At 39.0% G+C, this 13,213-nt stretch overlaps 1 protein-coding gene across 1 annotated transcript in view; it reads right to left on the reverse strand.

Moving 5' to 3' along the window:
• Positions 1–12,579, reverse strand: part of adm2b (adrenomedullin 2b) — a 29,408-nt gene extending 16,829 nt beyond the window's left edge. The window contains exons 1-2 of the mRNA XM_039761602.1: positions 12,398–12,579; positions 11,741–12,010 (exon numbers count right to left, since the gene is read on the reverse strand). Coding sequence (XP_039617536.1) covers positions 11,741–11,841 — 101 coding nt within the window. The 5' untranslated portion in view covers positions 11,842–12,010; positions 12,398–12,579. The remainder of the gene's footprint in view (positions 1–11,740; positions 12,011–12,397) is intronic.
• Between the last annotated feature and the right edge of the window lie 634 nt (positions 12,580–13,213).

A 13,213-nucleotide genomic window follows, 5' to 3' on the forward strand; every position in this document is an offset into this window, starting at 1 on the left:
ATAATTAGTTTACAAAACTGATTTGCTTTCATGGCTGCATTGATAATTGGAAAAGGTAAGATCTGTACAGCAAAAATTACCAGTGTTAAAACTTAAAATTATGTATAGTATATGAAATTAATGTTTCTGTGTGTATGTGTGTGTGTGTATATATCTATATCTATCTATATCTATATTTATATATATATCTTGGGAATATTTTAACACTATAAGAGTTCATTTAACAGTGGAGATTTTTCATTGTGTTTTTAAGCGTATAAGTTGTGTTTGAGAAGCCATGAAGCACAGGATTACACGGCAAGTCTTTAAAGTGTCCTGGCACCTTTTATAATACATGATGGTGCACCCTTCAGAACTCCACTTCTTCCTTTATAATGTCTTTTAAGTTTTGATTTTTTCTGAATGTGGTTCTACTGTATGTCAACTTATATCTCAATGAAAATTAAATTTACTCACACTTAAGACTCACAGAAATTGCAAATGCACCTGTAGTTGACAAATCATAGAGCAGACTCTACCAATGAACCATTTTTAAAAAGCAGTAAGAACAAAAGCACATACAGTGCAGCACAGCACAGCAGGCCAAGTTATAAAAGGCAATGAGATAAATGACACTGGAGAAGGTGTGCAATGTGTTCGTACTGAGCAGCAGATGTGATAAGTTCAAACCAGCTTTGAGGCAAATGATGAAAGCGTAGCCATTTAAGTTCATTATAAGCAGGCAGCTTTAAGGGAGCCATCAACGGCAAGAGTTGCCACATGTATGGAATGGTAGGCCATTAGATGTCAGTCAACTGTGAAAACAGATTGATTGGTGCCTTTTTGTCCTAACGCCTCCTCTGAGATGGAATACCCAGCAAAGCACTGAATAAATGTTTGATCTGCACTTTTTTTTTTTACTGTTGCTGTTATTTGTACATAAAACAAGCTCTGTGAAAATGGCTCCTGATATTATGTGTCACAGTATAAGAAATGACACTGTCACAGGTACAAAGAAAGTAAGAGAGACATCTAAGAAAACACAAGAAATTAGACTGAAATAGGGTGGCGATTTAATGAAAGGATAAACAATTAATATGTGGGCAAAAGAGTGATGGGAAGAGAATGTAAGGGAGGTCTAAGCGGAGGTTGATGGATAAAATAAAAGATCTGAAGGAAAAAGGTCTGACTGAGAAGAAGGTGCGGGACCTTGCTCCTTGTATCATATAGGATTGAATATAAAACTCTTTTACTGACATATAAAACTTTAAAGGGCCTTGCACTGGACTACATCTACCTGCTTAATTACTATGCTCCTGTTTACCCAGTATGGTCCACAAATCCTGACAATCTCATTGTGCACTAAACCAACCTGCGCTCTATGGGTAAAACAGCCTTCAACTCTATTGCACCCAGGCTTTGGAATGCCCTCCTCAAATTAATGATATCAGCTGACTCAATTCATTCTTTCAAAAAAAAAACAACTTAAAACTCATTTGTTCAAGAAAGCATTTAACTAACCCTGACATTGTGACCCTTCTTTCAGTTTACCCTCTGTGTCTAGGAGCTCAGTGTGATTGTGTTTGAACTATAAATTATGTTATTTGTTCAGGGTTTTCTTGTGTCATTTTGCATTCTGATTCTAGTTTATTGTCTCTTATTCTAATGTAAAGACGCGTTTTTCCTGTATTTACCTTTATTCAGTGTTTTATACAGATATTATTTGTATCCAATGATGTATAATTTTTGTAAAGTGCTTTGTGCATAGTAAGGCGCTATATAAATAAAATGTATTATTAGTATTAATTTCAGGCTGCTTTGGTAACTCATTAAACTCAGGTAATACGTATGGAATCAATCACTATTCCAAAGAAAAGGCAACCGAATGATTTTACAACGCATTTAAAAATATACATTTTAAGTAGTATGTTCGAAGTCTTGCATGCTTTCATTTTATAAACTAATAAAAACACGTCATTCCTCTTGCAAAAGATACTACATGCATTAAGGAAATTCACAATAGTTCCTGTATACTGCTCTGACATGACGTAGTCTTTTCATTTGTGGATAAGTGTCTTGGGCATGGGAAAGGCGCTATATAAATACAATGTATTATTATAATTACCTATCCATTCTCTTAAAAATCCAGTTCAAGTCTAACGTCGCTAGAATATCCGTGCATAAAAATGAAAAACTTGATGCAGTTCCATGCCAGTTCATCACTATAGACACTTACTCTGTTACTTTACAGCAGGCAAAGATACACTACCGTCTTAAAAATCAGGGACAAAATCGACGTTAAGATGAGAACATGCAAACAGTACACCCACCCGAGAAATGCACCGGGGTCCAAACAACGCTACCCTCTGTACCACGATGCATCTCCATTAAATAAACGATTCATTACTTCCCTTCTGTGTGCATCCAATTAATTCAGGATTAAGGGGTGCCGGAATTTTATGTTGTATAAGGGCTCCAACATACGTCGCCAGCTCATAGCCTTACGCTGCTACTGGACCTTTTACATATAGCAGGCTGTCACTTCGTTTGCGCATGCACGTTTCTTCTACTTCACGAACACTTGCGTGCGTCGCGTTTGCGGAAGTAGCACAGGCACAGTCAACGCGGAAAATTCATGAATGGGGTACGCGGAGTGCTTTCAGGATAAAGTACAGGCTGTTGAACCCAGACGAGTTTATGAAATTGCGCGATTTTTCTTCTAGCGAATTATTATGGATCCATGTACGCGTAAAGTATGAACGGACTTCTTTGGCATATGACAACAGCCAGTCTTAAAAGGTACGGCAGCCCATCGCAGGCCACGTTCATTAGATAAACGAAACCTTCTTGTCTTTGGGATGTGCCAGAAAAATCGGGGTATACAGACTGTTGATAGTGGCCGGGTGAACCACGTTTCCTGCAGCTTAGGCGCTGTAATGCTTACCTCAGCGCCACCGTGTCATATCTTCCTAATTCTCATGATATGTAAAATGATGAATGTGCGTGTTTTTTGAATGTGGTTATCCATGTTCGGTTAATGGATTACTCAAGGAACTATTTCGAGTCGATGACAGTCTCCTGGTGTAGCCAAGCGAAACGATTTCAGTTTCATATCTTTATTATTAACTGATTTGTCTTGCCCAAGGCAAAATTCCATGTTTGAGATACAGTTAGTTATATTTCTTTTGTTTTTCCACTTGGAGCTCAGGCAGATGAAGTTGGACATACAGAGGTAAGATTTGAACGCAGAACCTCAGGGTTTGAAGTCCATAGCCCTAATCATTATGCCACACTTGGTGCCTTTGTATTTTGTTGATGTAAGAGCTTCATCAAAGCAAGTCAGAATAGATTTGTCTCCAAGGTAGCGTTGAATTGATCATCTTAATCGTTTAAGTGAGTGCAATCAAAAGTGTTTAAAGCTACAGGCTTTACTTTTCCTGTTGAAAAGGCAACATACTGAGGAATTGGTTGGAATGAAAACTAGACACTAAAAAAACTCTTTATGAGGACTAAGCACTTCTAGGTAATGGTCTTTTTGTCCTTGATTGCTTTTCCTAAGGTTACGTACTGACCAAAAAAACCCAACAAAACGACAAGTGTGACATTACAAAAGTTTTTGGCTTGTTTTTTTTTTTTTTAAATCTGAGGCTGCCTGAACAGTCGTGCCAGGTTTTAAATTTGACATCCCTATCTCACTTTTTTTTACCACATTGAGCCCTTAAGCCAAACATTAATACTCTGTTAAGAGTGACCTAAAGGACACACTGCACTCTTTAACCTCCTGGTTCCTGTATGTGGCTTTTTACAGTATTCCCAGACCTTTAAACCTCTCTATGTCACACGTGCCTAAATTGTTGTAATATTCACTGCCTACAAGGACATGATGATTTGCATAATCGGCAATCATTATTTCATTCACCGTCTTTCATGGCAAACAAAACACCAAAGCATGTTATGGTTAGAATTTTAGTTTCAAAGACATATCGCACTTCTTTGAGGACAAGTTTAGGGTAATGCTGTTGTGTACAATAAAGCTCCCTAACCACTAGATCTACCCCAGCCCCCTGATTAAGAATTAAAATAATACATATTTATAAGTCATACGTAGGCAGTTTTTGTGGTATAAAGGATAAGGCATTGGACGGAATAACTCTGAGTTGGGCAATTCAGCCCTCAACTCATTGTGTGGCCATACACAAATCAACATGCCTATGATCCAAATGAAACAAATACAAACTACCTTAGGATTATGAACAACACTATAGTTTAGTTGAAACTAAGACTTTTTTTTTATATTAAGCTACTTTGTGAATTATAGTCCAGAACCTTAGATTGGTACTGGAGGTGCGCAGTTGCAGCAGGTTTTTATTCCAACAAGTTTTGTAATTAGAAGCCAGGCCCAGCAGATATTTATATAGCTTCTTACTGCTTTCACTCTTCCAAGACAATTGTTTATCATATGTAGATTTTTTATTTTCTGAGAACATTATCCATATGTTGTGTGGTCCAGAACAGATTTGTACCTCCTAGTTCATCCCTTCTGGATCGCTTATTTCAAAACATTGTATTATCACAGATACTTCATGATGCATGTACACAGCCTTAAATGGAAGCACAATAGTCTGAGAGAGCTGGTGGATTCTTTGTCATTTCTATCTCATTATTAACTGATGGCAGTTTAAGAAAAGAGGCAGCAATTAAAACCTTAATGCAACTGCTTAAAACTAAAATTTCAGTTACAGATTCTGAATTGTAAAAAAACTAAAACTAATCCCCCCAAAAAAACATACCATTTTAGTAGTAAATGGGTTCTGATTAACAATTTGGTTAAAGCAACAGCCACAATGGACCTGGACCTCCAGGACTGGAGTTGATAACCTATACCTTAGATACAAGGCCTGTCCTGGATTATGCCTCCTTATTATAAATTTTGGAGATTTGTTACCCTATTCAAGTTATATCTGTATACATGAAAGGAGTAGGCTGAATTTGGCCCGAAGTGAACCAAAAGCAGGCACAATTCTGAAAAAGAGCCATCTGCTGCTACACGTGTGTGCTAAGGGTCAGATTACTAATCTTAAAAAAGGTTGAGAACCTCTGGGTGAAGGCCTTGGCCTTTACTCTTAAAAAGGAAGCAGCCGTAATGTTTTAGGAAAAAGTCTTCTGTGGCAGATTTTTTTGGCATGGTGCACAAATAATTGTGCTTATCAAACATCTGGAGGAAAAAAAAAATTAAATCCAGACCATTAAACTAAAAACAAAATCATGTGGATATTTTCCTCCTTTGAATTCCTGCATCTTTCTATTGTGTGATTACTCTCACTTGCCTCAAGTCTTGCTCTAGCTTGCCAGACACTGGCACGGATTGCAGTCCTGGTGCTGTATGGTGGTGTGAAAGTTAGCCAGAGCAGACACAAGGGTGTTTCACACAGAGTGGCTTAAATGTACTACTTTTTATTTTAAAATAAAGAGCAACCATTTCCCTTGCAGAATAAAAAGGAACAGATGGAAAGGGCAACATGCCCTGAGTGGAGCTTGAAGTGACCACAACACTAATTCGAGCTGTCTAGACTCACCCTCTGGGATTTTTTTTTTTTTAATGTATGTTTCTATTTGAGCCACAAAAGTGAAATATACTGCCTGCCATTGGGTTTTGGCCTTCAAGTCCCTAGCAATTTGAGGTTTTCTTTTGCTGAGGCCTGCATACACAGAGCCAGGAGCACCTGTCTGTCTCAGGCTATGAGCAGCCTTGTTCAACCTACTTCTCCCAAGAGTGAGTTACTTACACCGTAACCTCCAAGGGGCCATTTTTTTCTTTTTCTTTTTTTTTTTTTTGACTTTCACAGTCAGCTTGAGAGGGAGGTGTTGTCTGCTTTGTCTGCCATTGGTGAATGTCTGAGTAACTCCCTTGAGGCTGAAAAGGGAGACCCTTGAAAATTCTTCCAAGGTTACAGCACAGCATGTGGCCTATTCTGATCGATGTTATGGTGTTCGCTGTTTTAAGATTTATAATTTACCGCATGCCAAAGGTAAAAAGCCAGAGAGAAGAAAGAAAACTTAAAGCCATTCCAGGGCTGGTCTTCCCACTGCCTACTGGAACAAAACGCTTCTTAACCTCAAGAGCCCTACAACCTGATCATGCGGCCAGCAATCTATTGTCATTTCTCAGACTCCTATATCGTTTAAAGTGCTTCCCTCTTCACAGTTCAGTTGGAACAGGAGCTGGGGGGGGCATGGGGGATTGGGTTTGCAAGCGAGGCTTCTGTTCTCTTAAAAGTGTCACAATATGTTACTGGTCTATCAGTTAATGATAAGGCTGTGGATTCATTTCAGATGCTTACATAAGAGATGCCCACCCCGACTTCACTAACTGCTTATGCACTAATGCTTTCAAGTGCCTGACACCTCTGAACCTTAGCAACTTTGAAAAGCACATGGAGCACTGAAGCCAACAGACTAATAAAGAAAAGGACAGCACCAATATGGAAACAGACTTCATCTCGCATGTGGGCTCTGCACTCCCCTCAAGCGCAGCCTCACTAGTGCAGTAGGCACTTGTTTTTTGTCACAACATAGGCAAATCACAGTTATTTTAATATAATGCTTAAAGAACTGACAAAGGCAGGGTTAGAATGAGTAACTCTGGTTTTTGAACTTATTGTAGTTAGTAAGCAGTGGCCTCTCAGTGGCACTCTGTTATAAAACAAGAGTTCAGTGCATTTTTAATTTGGTGTCTCAGTACTGCTTCTCATTTTGTATTATCAGTCTCCTGATAATACAATATATGAAGCAAAGACTGAGTGATGATTGATTTACTGGCCCAATAAAACAATTAGGACTGAGCAGAAAGTCCTGTAATCAAGGTCCAAGTACAACTTCATGAAAGCACATTGTATGAACCATCCATTGAGCTATTTTCTAAACCTGCCTTTTCCAGTCCATCCACACTAGGATTCAGAGCCTATCTGGCATGAGCCAACCCTAGACTGACAACCAGTGAAACACCAAGTTTTTGAATATTCCAATTACTTTCTGAACCTGCCTTTTCATTGCAAAACAAATCCTGTATCAGTGGAGTACATGTCAGGCCTCTGGACCCAATATAGGATAGGCAGCAACCTAGCATGGGTCAAACTCACTTCTAATGGGCAAACTCACTAATATGCACATCTTTGGGAACCAGGAAACTGGTTTGCCAGAAGAAAAGCCCAAACAAGTTAAAGATGAACATGTCATCTATAAGCACAGTGAATTCAAATGCAGAGCTTTTTAGGTAACAGAGTTAATCAGTGAACTACCATGTTGCTGTGATAATCACCAATTGAACAGTATGCAAGGTCAAAATTGACGTTGCTGACCCAAACCTCTTTTAATTTGTTCTCAGGGATCTGAAACAGAACATTACATGCAGGATAGGTTCCAGATTTGCACTCACTTCATCTAGGATATACCCTGGCTCCCCATGACCATCTAGTGAAAAATGCAGGTACAGAAAATGTATGCGGAGTCCAAAGGGATTTTACATTTACTTTTATTTTCTAAATCAATCTGCTTCAGCTTCCATCCTTTTTAAGTTTGAATATGTTTTTGCACTATCTAGATGGGAGAAAGAAAGATCCAAAGTCCATCCAGGAAGCATGATGTTTGTACAGTGAACTCTCTGAACAAGTTGAATGCTATACATTTTTCTTTTCCATATTTCTACATTTGTAGCATTGGCAATGACTCTCTCAGACCCTTGTATTGAGTCCTGTAGTGTACCTTCTACTGGCTTAATAGCATTGTCTTTATGTGCCTACATTTTCTTGAGACAACCTGGATGAAGCACCCATTTCGTAAGTGCATTCAGAATGGCTAAATGAGGGTGATAAAGTGAAGTTATTAAGGAATTTGCATATTAGCTGCCATAAGTTGTTATAATGGTTACTTCAGTTTTGAGTCAAGTTGAGCCAGAGCCCATCCTTTCAACACTGGGCACAAACCAAAAACTAGCTCAGGACAGGGGACCAGTGTAGGACTGGACACACCCATGCTCGATTTATATACAACTCCTTTGTACATAGGATACAGAGATGATGTGCAAATGCCACACAGACTGTGGTCAGACTGGGACTTGAATCCAGGAGTGAGGAGCTGTGAGGCAACACTGCTAACCAATGTGCCTCCTGACAGACACTCTGCATCATACCACTTTATAAATTATTGTATCAAGGACTATGAAGTGGCTCAGATTCTTTGCAAGTGGGATACACTTTTAAATTATCATTATTATTCCCTATTTGACTCATTTATTTCAAGACCAACATTTACTATTTTTTTAAACTGGGGCACAGGCAGTTTAACTGAATTGCTTAGAGTTACATAAGGAAGTAGACATGGAAACTAAATTACCAGTCTTAGAGTTTAAAGTTACCACACCAAACTACCTGCCCAGACCTTTATGTGGTACACTTTGTGGTAAACACCATTACAAAGGACTTCACAAGTACCAGATCTGCTACATCTTCCCATGTCCAGCTGAAGGGCATGCACACCCTTCATTGACTGTGGGTTCTGGGAACTTTCAAACATCTGAAGTCTGGTCAAATATTTTAAGCACTGTCTGCTTATTACCATCTAATTAACAGCAAATAGTGATATTTTTAAATGTAAAAGTATATGCATAAATTCTGCTAAAATACAGTACATACATTTGTTTATGTAATACTCAGATTTTGTGCCATTCCTAAATCCGAAATGCATAACGACAAAATCAATGATTAAATATTTTACATTACATTTTAAAACAAAGTTCCGCTTGATTTGTTTTTTTAGAAACACATGCTTTGACTTTGCTTATACAGCAGAGATTTTCTATTGTTTATAGATGGAAACTGTAAAAGTTTACATTAAACAAATATGTTCATCCAGGCATCTCTAATTTCTTTACACACTGATCCTTTTTCTTTTTTCCACATGTGTGTTTTATGAAATATATGACCAGTCTTTTTGTTTGCAAGTTAAAGAAAAGTGAATATGCTTACTTTACAAAATGAAACAAATACATTTACACTGCCCTTCTTATAAGATAAGTTCATCCAAAGCAACTGACAAATCACATAAGCATGAAGAGAAATCCAAGGGCAACCAATTGAGTTAAATTACATATCAATTATTTATTAAGTATATGTGAAATAAATGGGCTATGTTTAAAGTCTAGCAGTAATCACATTTCAGAAAGAAAGAAAATACAATGACAGCTGTCCAGGAGAGGGCATTCAAACACTGCAACCCTCTACGGAGAACGCAGCAACAGGGCTGACTAATTCTTTTGTCATCTGTCAGTTTGCTTTTAAGGTCATCAGTCAGTGTAAGCTTTGAAAGCACACTCCCTTCTATCTTTAAAGAGCAACCCAAGTCTAAATAAACCAAATTTCAGATGACTTCTCATTTCCATTACACGGCTGGAGATAAAGCGTCTTCCAACTCAAGTGACTATCTGTCATCCCAAGAACAATCATACACAAATGACTTGAATCCCATTGTGCCTTTACATGATGGCTTGCTTTCATTTTTTTTTTCCCATGCATTATGAATGAATCAAGTGCCAACAAAGTGCACAGTCATGTTCTCACATGTCCCAAGTAAGGAACAATTCAAGATAAACACACACCCACATTGCTATTAGGCACAAAAGCAGCATCCTCTTCCTTAAGTGGTCAGTTCACTGTGGACAGTGTGTTTAAACCAAAGTTCTGTAGTAAAGTGGATGGACATAGGCACTATGAAATTTGAGCTTCAAAGTGTTTTAATGCCTGCACTCCTTATTAAATACTGTACTGTTAATGTCCACCAAGCTGAATGAAATGAAAAGGGAAATCTGAAAATATGCTGGGACTTATTCAAAAGTCCATGAGCAGTAGGGAAAAAAATAACTGTAGTAAGTGAATCCTATCTTGTTTGCCAATCCACAGGAACACATGGATAAAACTGGATTGGCATAGGATAACTATTACACTTTACTGAATTCAGCTTTCCAACAAATCAAAGTTTTTTTTTTCTTCCAGAAAACATTTATGGCTAACCTACAAAGCAGAATAACTATTTTAAATGAACAGCTGTAACACCCACCAAGAAAGTGCTGTGTACAGAAGACTAACAAAACAACCTGGTTGCTCTTTGGTGGAACTTAACAAAAGTCCACAGATAAAAACTGAATGATTTCTCTTGTACTTTGGAGCAGGTTTCAACACAGCCAATTAGCAGATCAGAATATTTTCTCAGCCAGGGCTGTGCTGTTGAGTGGGGCGGGAGGGGGGGGGCCTGGAGGGTCGGGATGTGGAGGTGGGGTTTAGGGGATCTCACGGGACAGCTAATTTGTGCGCTGGAAGGGTATGATGGCTTAAGTTACAGTTTTGAAAATTTAGAGGCAAACACCATTTTGAATATGATGCAATCACAACTGAAAAGAGAAACTACATTTTAGATATTAAGTTTTTTATATTTTTTTTCCATCGTGGTTCAACACATTTGTGTATCTGTTAGTTATAATGAACTATTATGTTTTGAATAATATGCAGTGAAACGTTTTAAACAGAATTATACAGAACCTGTTATGTTTTAAAAGCATTTCCCCCAATTTCTTGTGTAGTGATTTCTGAGAGACGTGGGATTGGGGGTTTGGACGGTAGCTTTAAATAGGGTAAAATACATGTGAAGTAACACATTTCTAACAAAGTATCAATTCCTTACACATTGCACGATAAAAATCAAGCGACGTACCAATTTTCAAGAATTCAAACAATATTCTAGTGTAACAACCGGTCTATACTGAATTGTGTTTCTCTTTATTTCTTAACAAATGAAATGGCTCTTAATACATAAGGTGTTAAAATAAGATTCGACGAAATACTGTTACTACTATTGCGTGTACTATTATTATTGTTGTTATTTAAAGGTTTCCGCTCAAAAACGAGGGCTACGAGTCGCACCCACAGGAGGCTCCTGAGTCACTCGTCATTGCAAGGAATCCTGCGCGTCATTCCGCCTGTCAAATTCTGACGGCACTTTACGTTTTGTGCGACAAATCAAACTTGCGTATTTGATTTGGGACACACCGCTCAGCCCCTCGATTTCCACGTCGCCACTGGGTCAAAACTGGCCAGCTCGCGGGACGCGGTGCGGTCGCCAGTAGGTCTCGAGTTTGTATTTATTTTGGTTGCCCGTTCATTCATCAGCGTCACCCGGGGTCACATGCAGTGAGACGCGCAGCCACTTGTGCCAAAGTGCTAAGGCGGCTTTTGCTACTCGAAGGCAGGGCGACCTGGTTTGTAGATTATTCATGAAGGCGGTCTGGATTCAGCGCGTTCCCATATGATTCACAGCAAATCAAGATAAACTGCACAGTTTTCAGAGGATTCTGCAATAAAGTTCAACCCGCCTGCATGTGGCACCGACGCTCAACAAGTCCAGCATTTTGCCACAGAGCTGGCTATCCGCGCGGCTCAGTCTGCTCTGTTGGCAATAAAAGGATGCGCATCAGTTTTTCTGCCCGAATCACAGACACTGATTTCGCTTAGATGGAAATGGGGCGAGTGTTCACGTGGATTGAACAGCCTCGCCGGACACACGTCTGCATAATCGGTAAAGAGTCCTGATTCTTTTTATTGGCGGTTAGTATAATAAAGGCAACTAAACTTTCACTTTATACGAGGAAGAACCGCTACAAATACCGTGTAATAAAACATCCCCATGCTTTAAAGAATTGTCCTGTGCTCCTTACCTGTTCCTGGCGTGACTCTTCGTGACAGGCAAAGCCAGCGGCTGCTGCAAGAAATGGAGCAGGCTGATGCAACACATCGCCACCGGGAAAAGCGATTGCATCGCGGAGAGCTTTATTCTCACGGTCCCCGGGGAAGAAAGGAGGAAGTTGGCACAACACCTGGATTCCTTCTCTTTTTTTCTTCTTCTTTTTTATTACAGATCCCAACCGGTGCAAATTGTGTGAAGACAGACAGGCATCAATTAACAAAGACAGCCGGGATAGACTAATCTAAAAAGCGGGAAATGCAATAGAAAAAGAGTTCAAAGTTAAAAATATTACTTTTTTGCATTGTCTACATATTTTTAAATAGCTAAGAAACTACTTGAACTGTTGGTAATATGTGATTCTTTATAATACATCCTTAATATATTTTATATCTTGCTGTCTTGAGACAGTACTGCACCATTACAGTAATATACAAATTAGATTAAAAAAAAAAACCAATAACAATGTGTTTTATTAGCTGTTAGAAATAACTACGTATATTTTAAATAAATAAGGAAATAACAAAGTAAATCTATCTACTTTTCCCTAAATTAAAATATTCCTGTATTTGGTGCCGGTAATAATACAGTTACATGTCACATGAAAAAACACACAAAAACGTGTACTAACCGATTGAAGTTGCTGTTATGTTTTCCCTGCGTGGAAGTGAACTTCGGGAGGATTTTCCCACGGCACCTTCACTTGGCTACGATCAACTCCTAACACCAGCGGGACTCTGACATTGAACGTTTAAATACGATTTTGGATTGAGGCGCCAAGGGGAGGGGCGAGGCGACTGGTCAGATGGGACTTGTAGTTAAGTGAAATGAACGGGCCGACATTGGTATGGCCCACAGGTACGCCCCGAGTAATAACCCCAACCCACCCATCCACCCACCACCCCAGCTAAGATGATAACTTCACCCGTTAGCAAAAGGTGCCAGTTTGCGCGTACTGTAGCAGACAAGTTCTTCACGGCGCGAGATCTGCTACTGAAATTAGCACATAGTCGGTATTAGAGACACGGAGCATTCAGAATATGTACGTGGCACTATACCCAATTCAGTTTTCATGCCACGCTGCGCTGTGTGTATGACGAAGTCGGGTTGACAGCGACAGTTTGTCATGTTCTAGTATGAAATGATTTCTGGATAGAGTTTTTCATTTGCTGCACGACCTATGTAGTTCTTACTATAAACTGCGCAATGCGAACAAATTCCCTAAAAGTGCAAATAATTGGTTATGGTAATTCAATTGGATAAAAAGTGCTTTCAATCGTTGAATTAATTTATAAATTGTACCTGTAGTGCCCAGTTGTCACGAATGGCCCAAAATCGGAGTCTAGATGTTTCAAATCAGACTAAAGTAAATCAGTTTACTAGCCTGATGAAGGTCATTTCCTTCGCTAAGCTTCCATCGATGTTTTTATTACAGCGCTTAATTTCG

The sequence above is a fragment of the Polypterus senegalus genome, chromosome 8 (assembly GCF_016835505.1).
Source record: "Polypterus senegalus isolate Bchr_013 chromosome 8, ASM1683550v1, whole genome shotgun sequence".
In the NCBI taxonomy this organism is placed as follows: Eukaryota; Metazoa; Chordata; class Cladistia; order Polypteriformes; family Polypteridae; genus Polypterus; species Polypterus senegalus.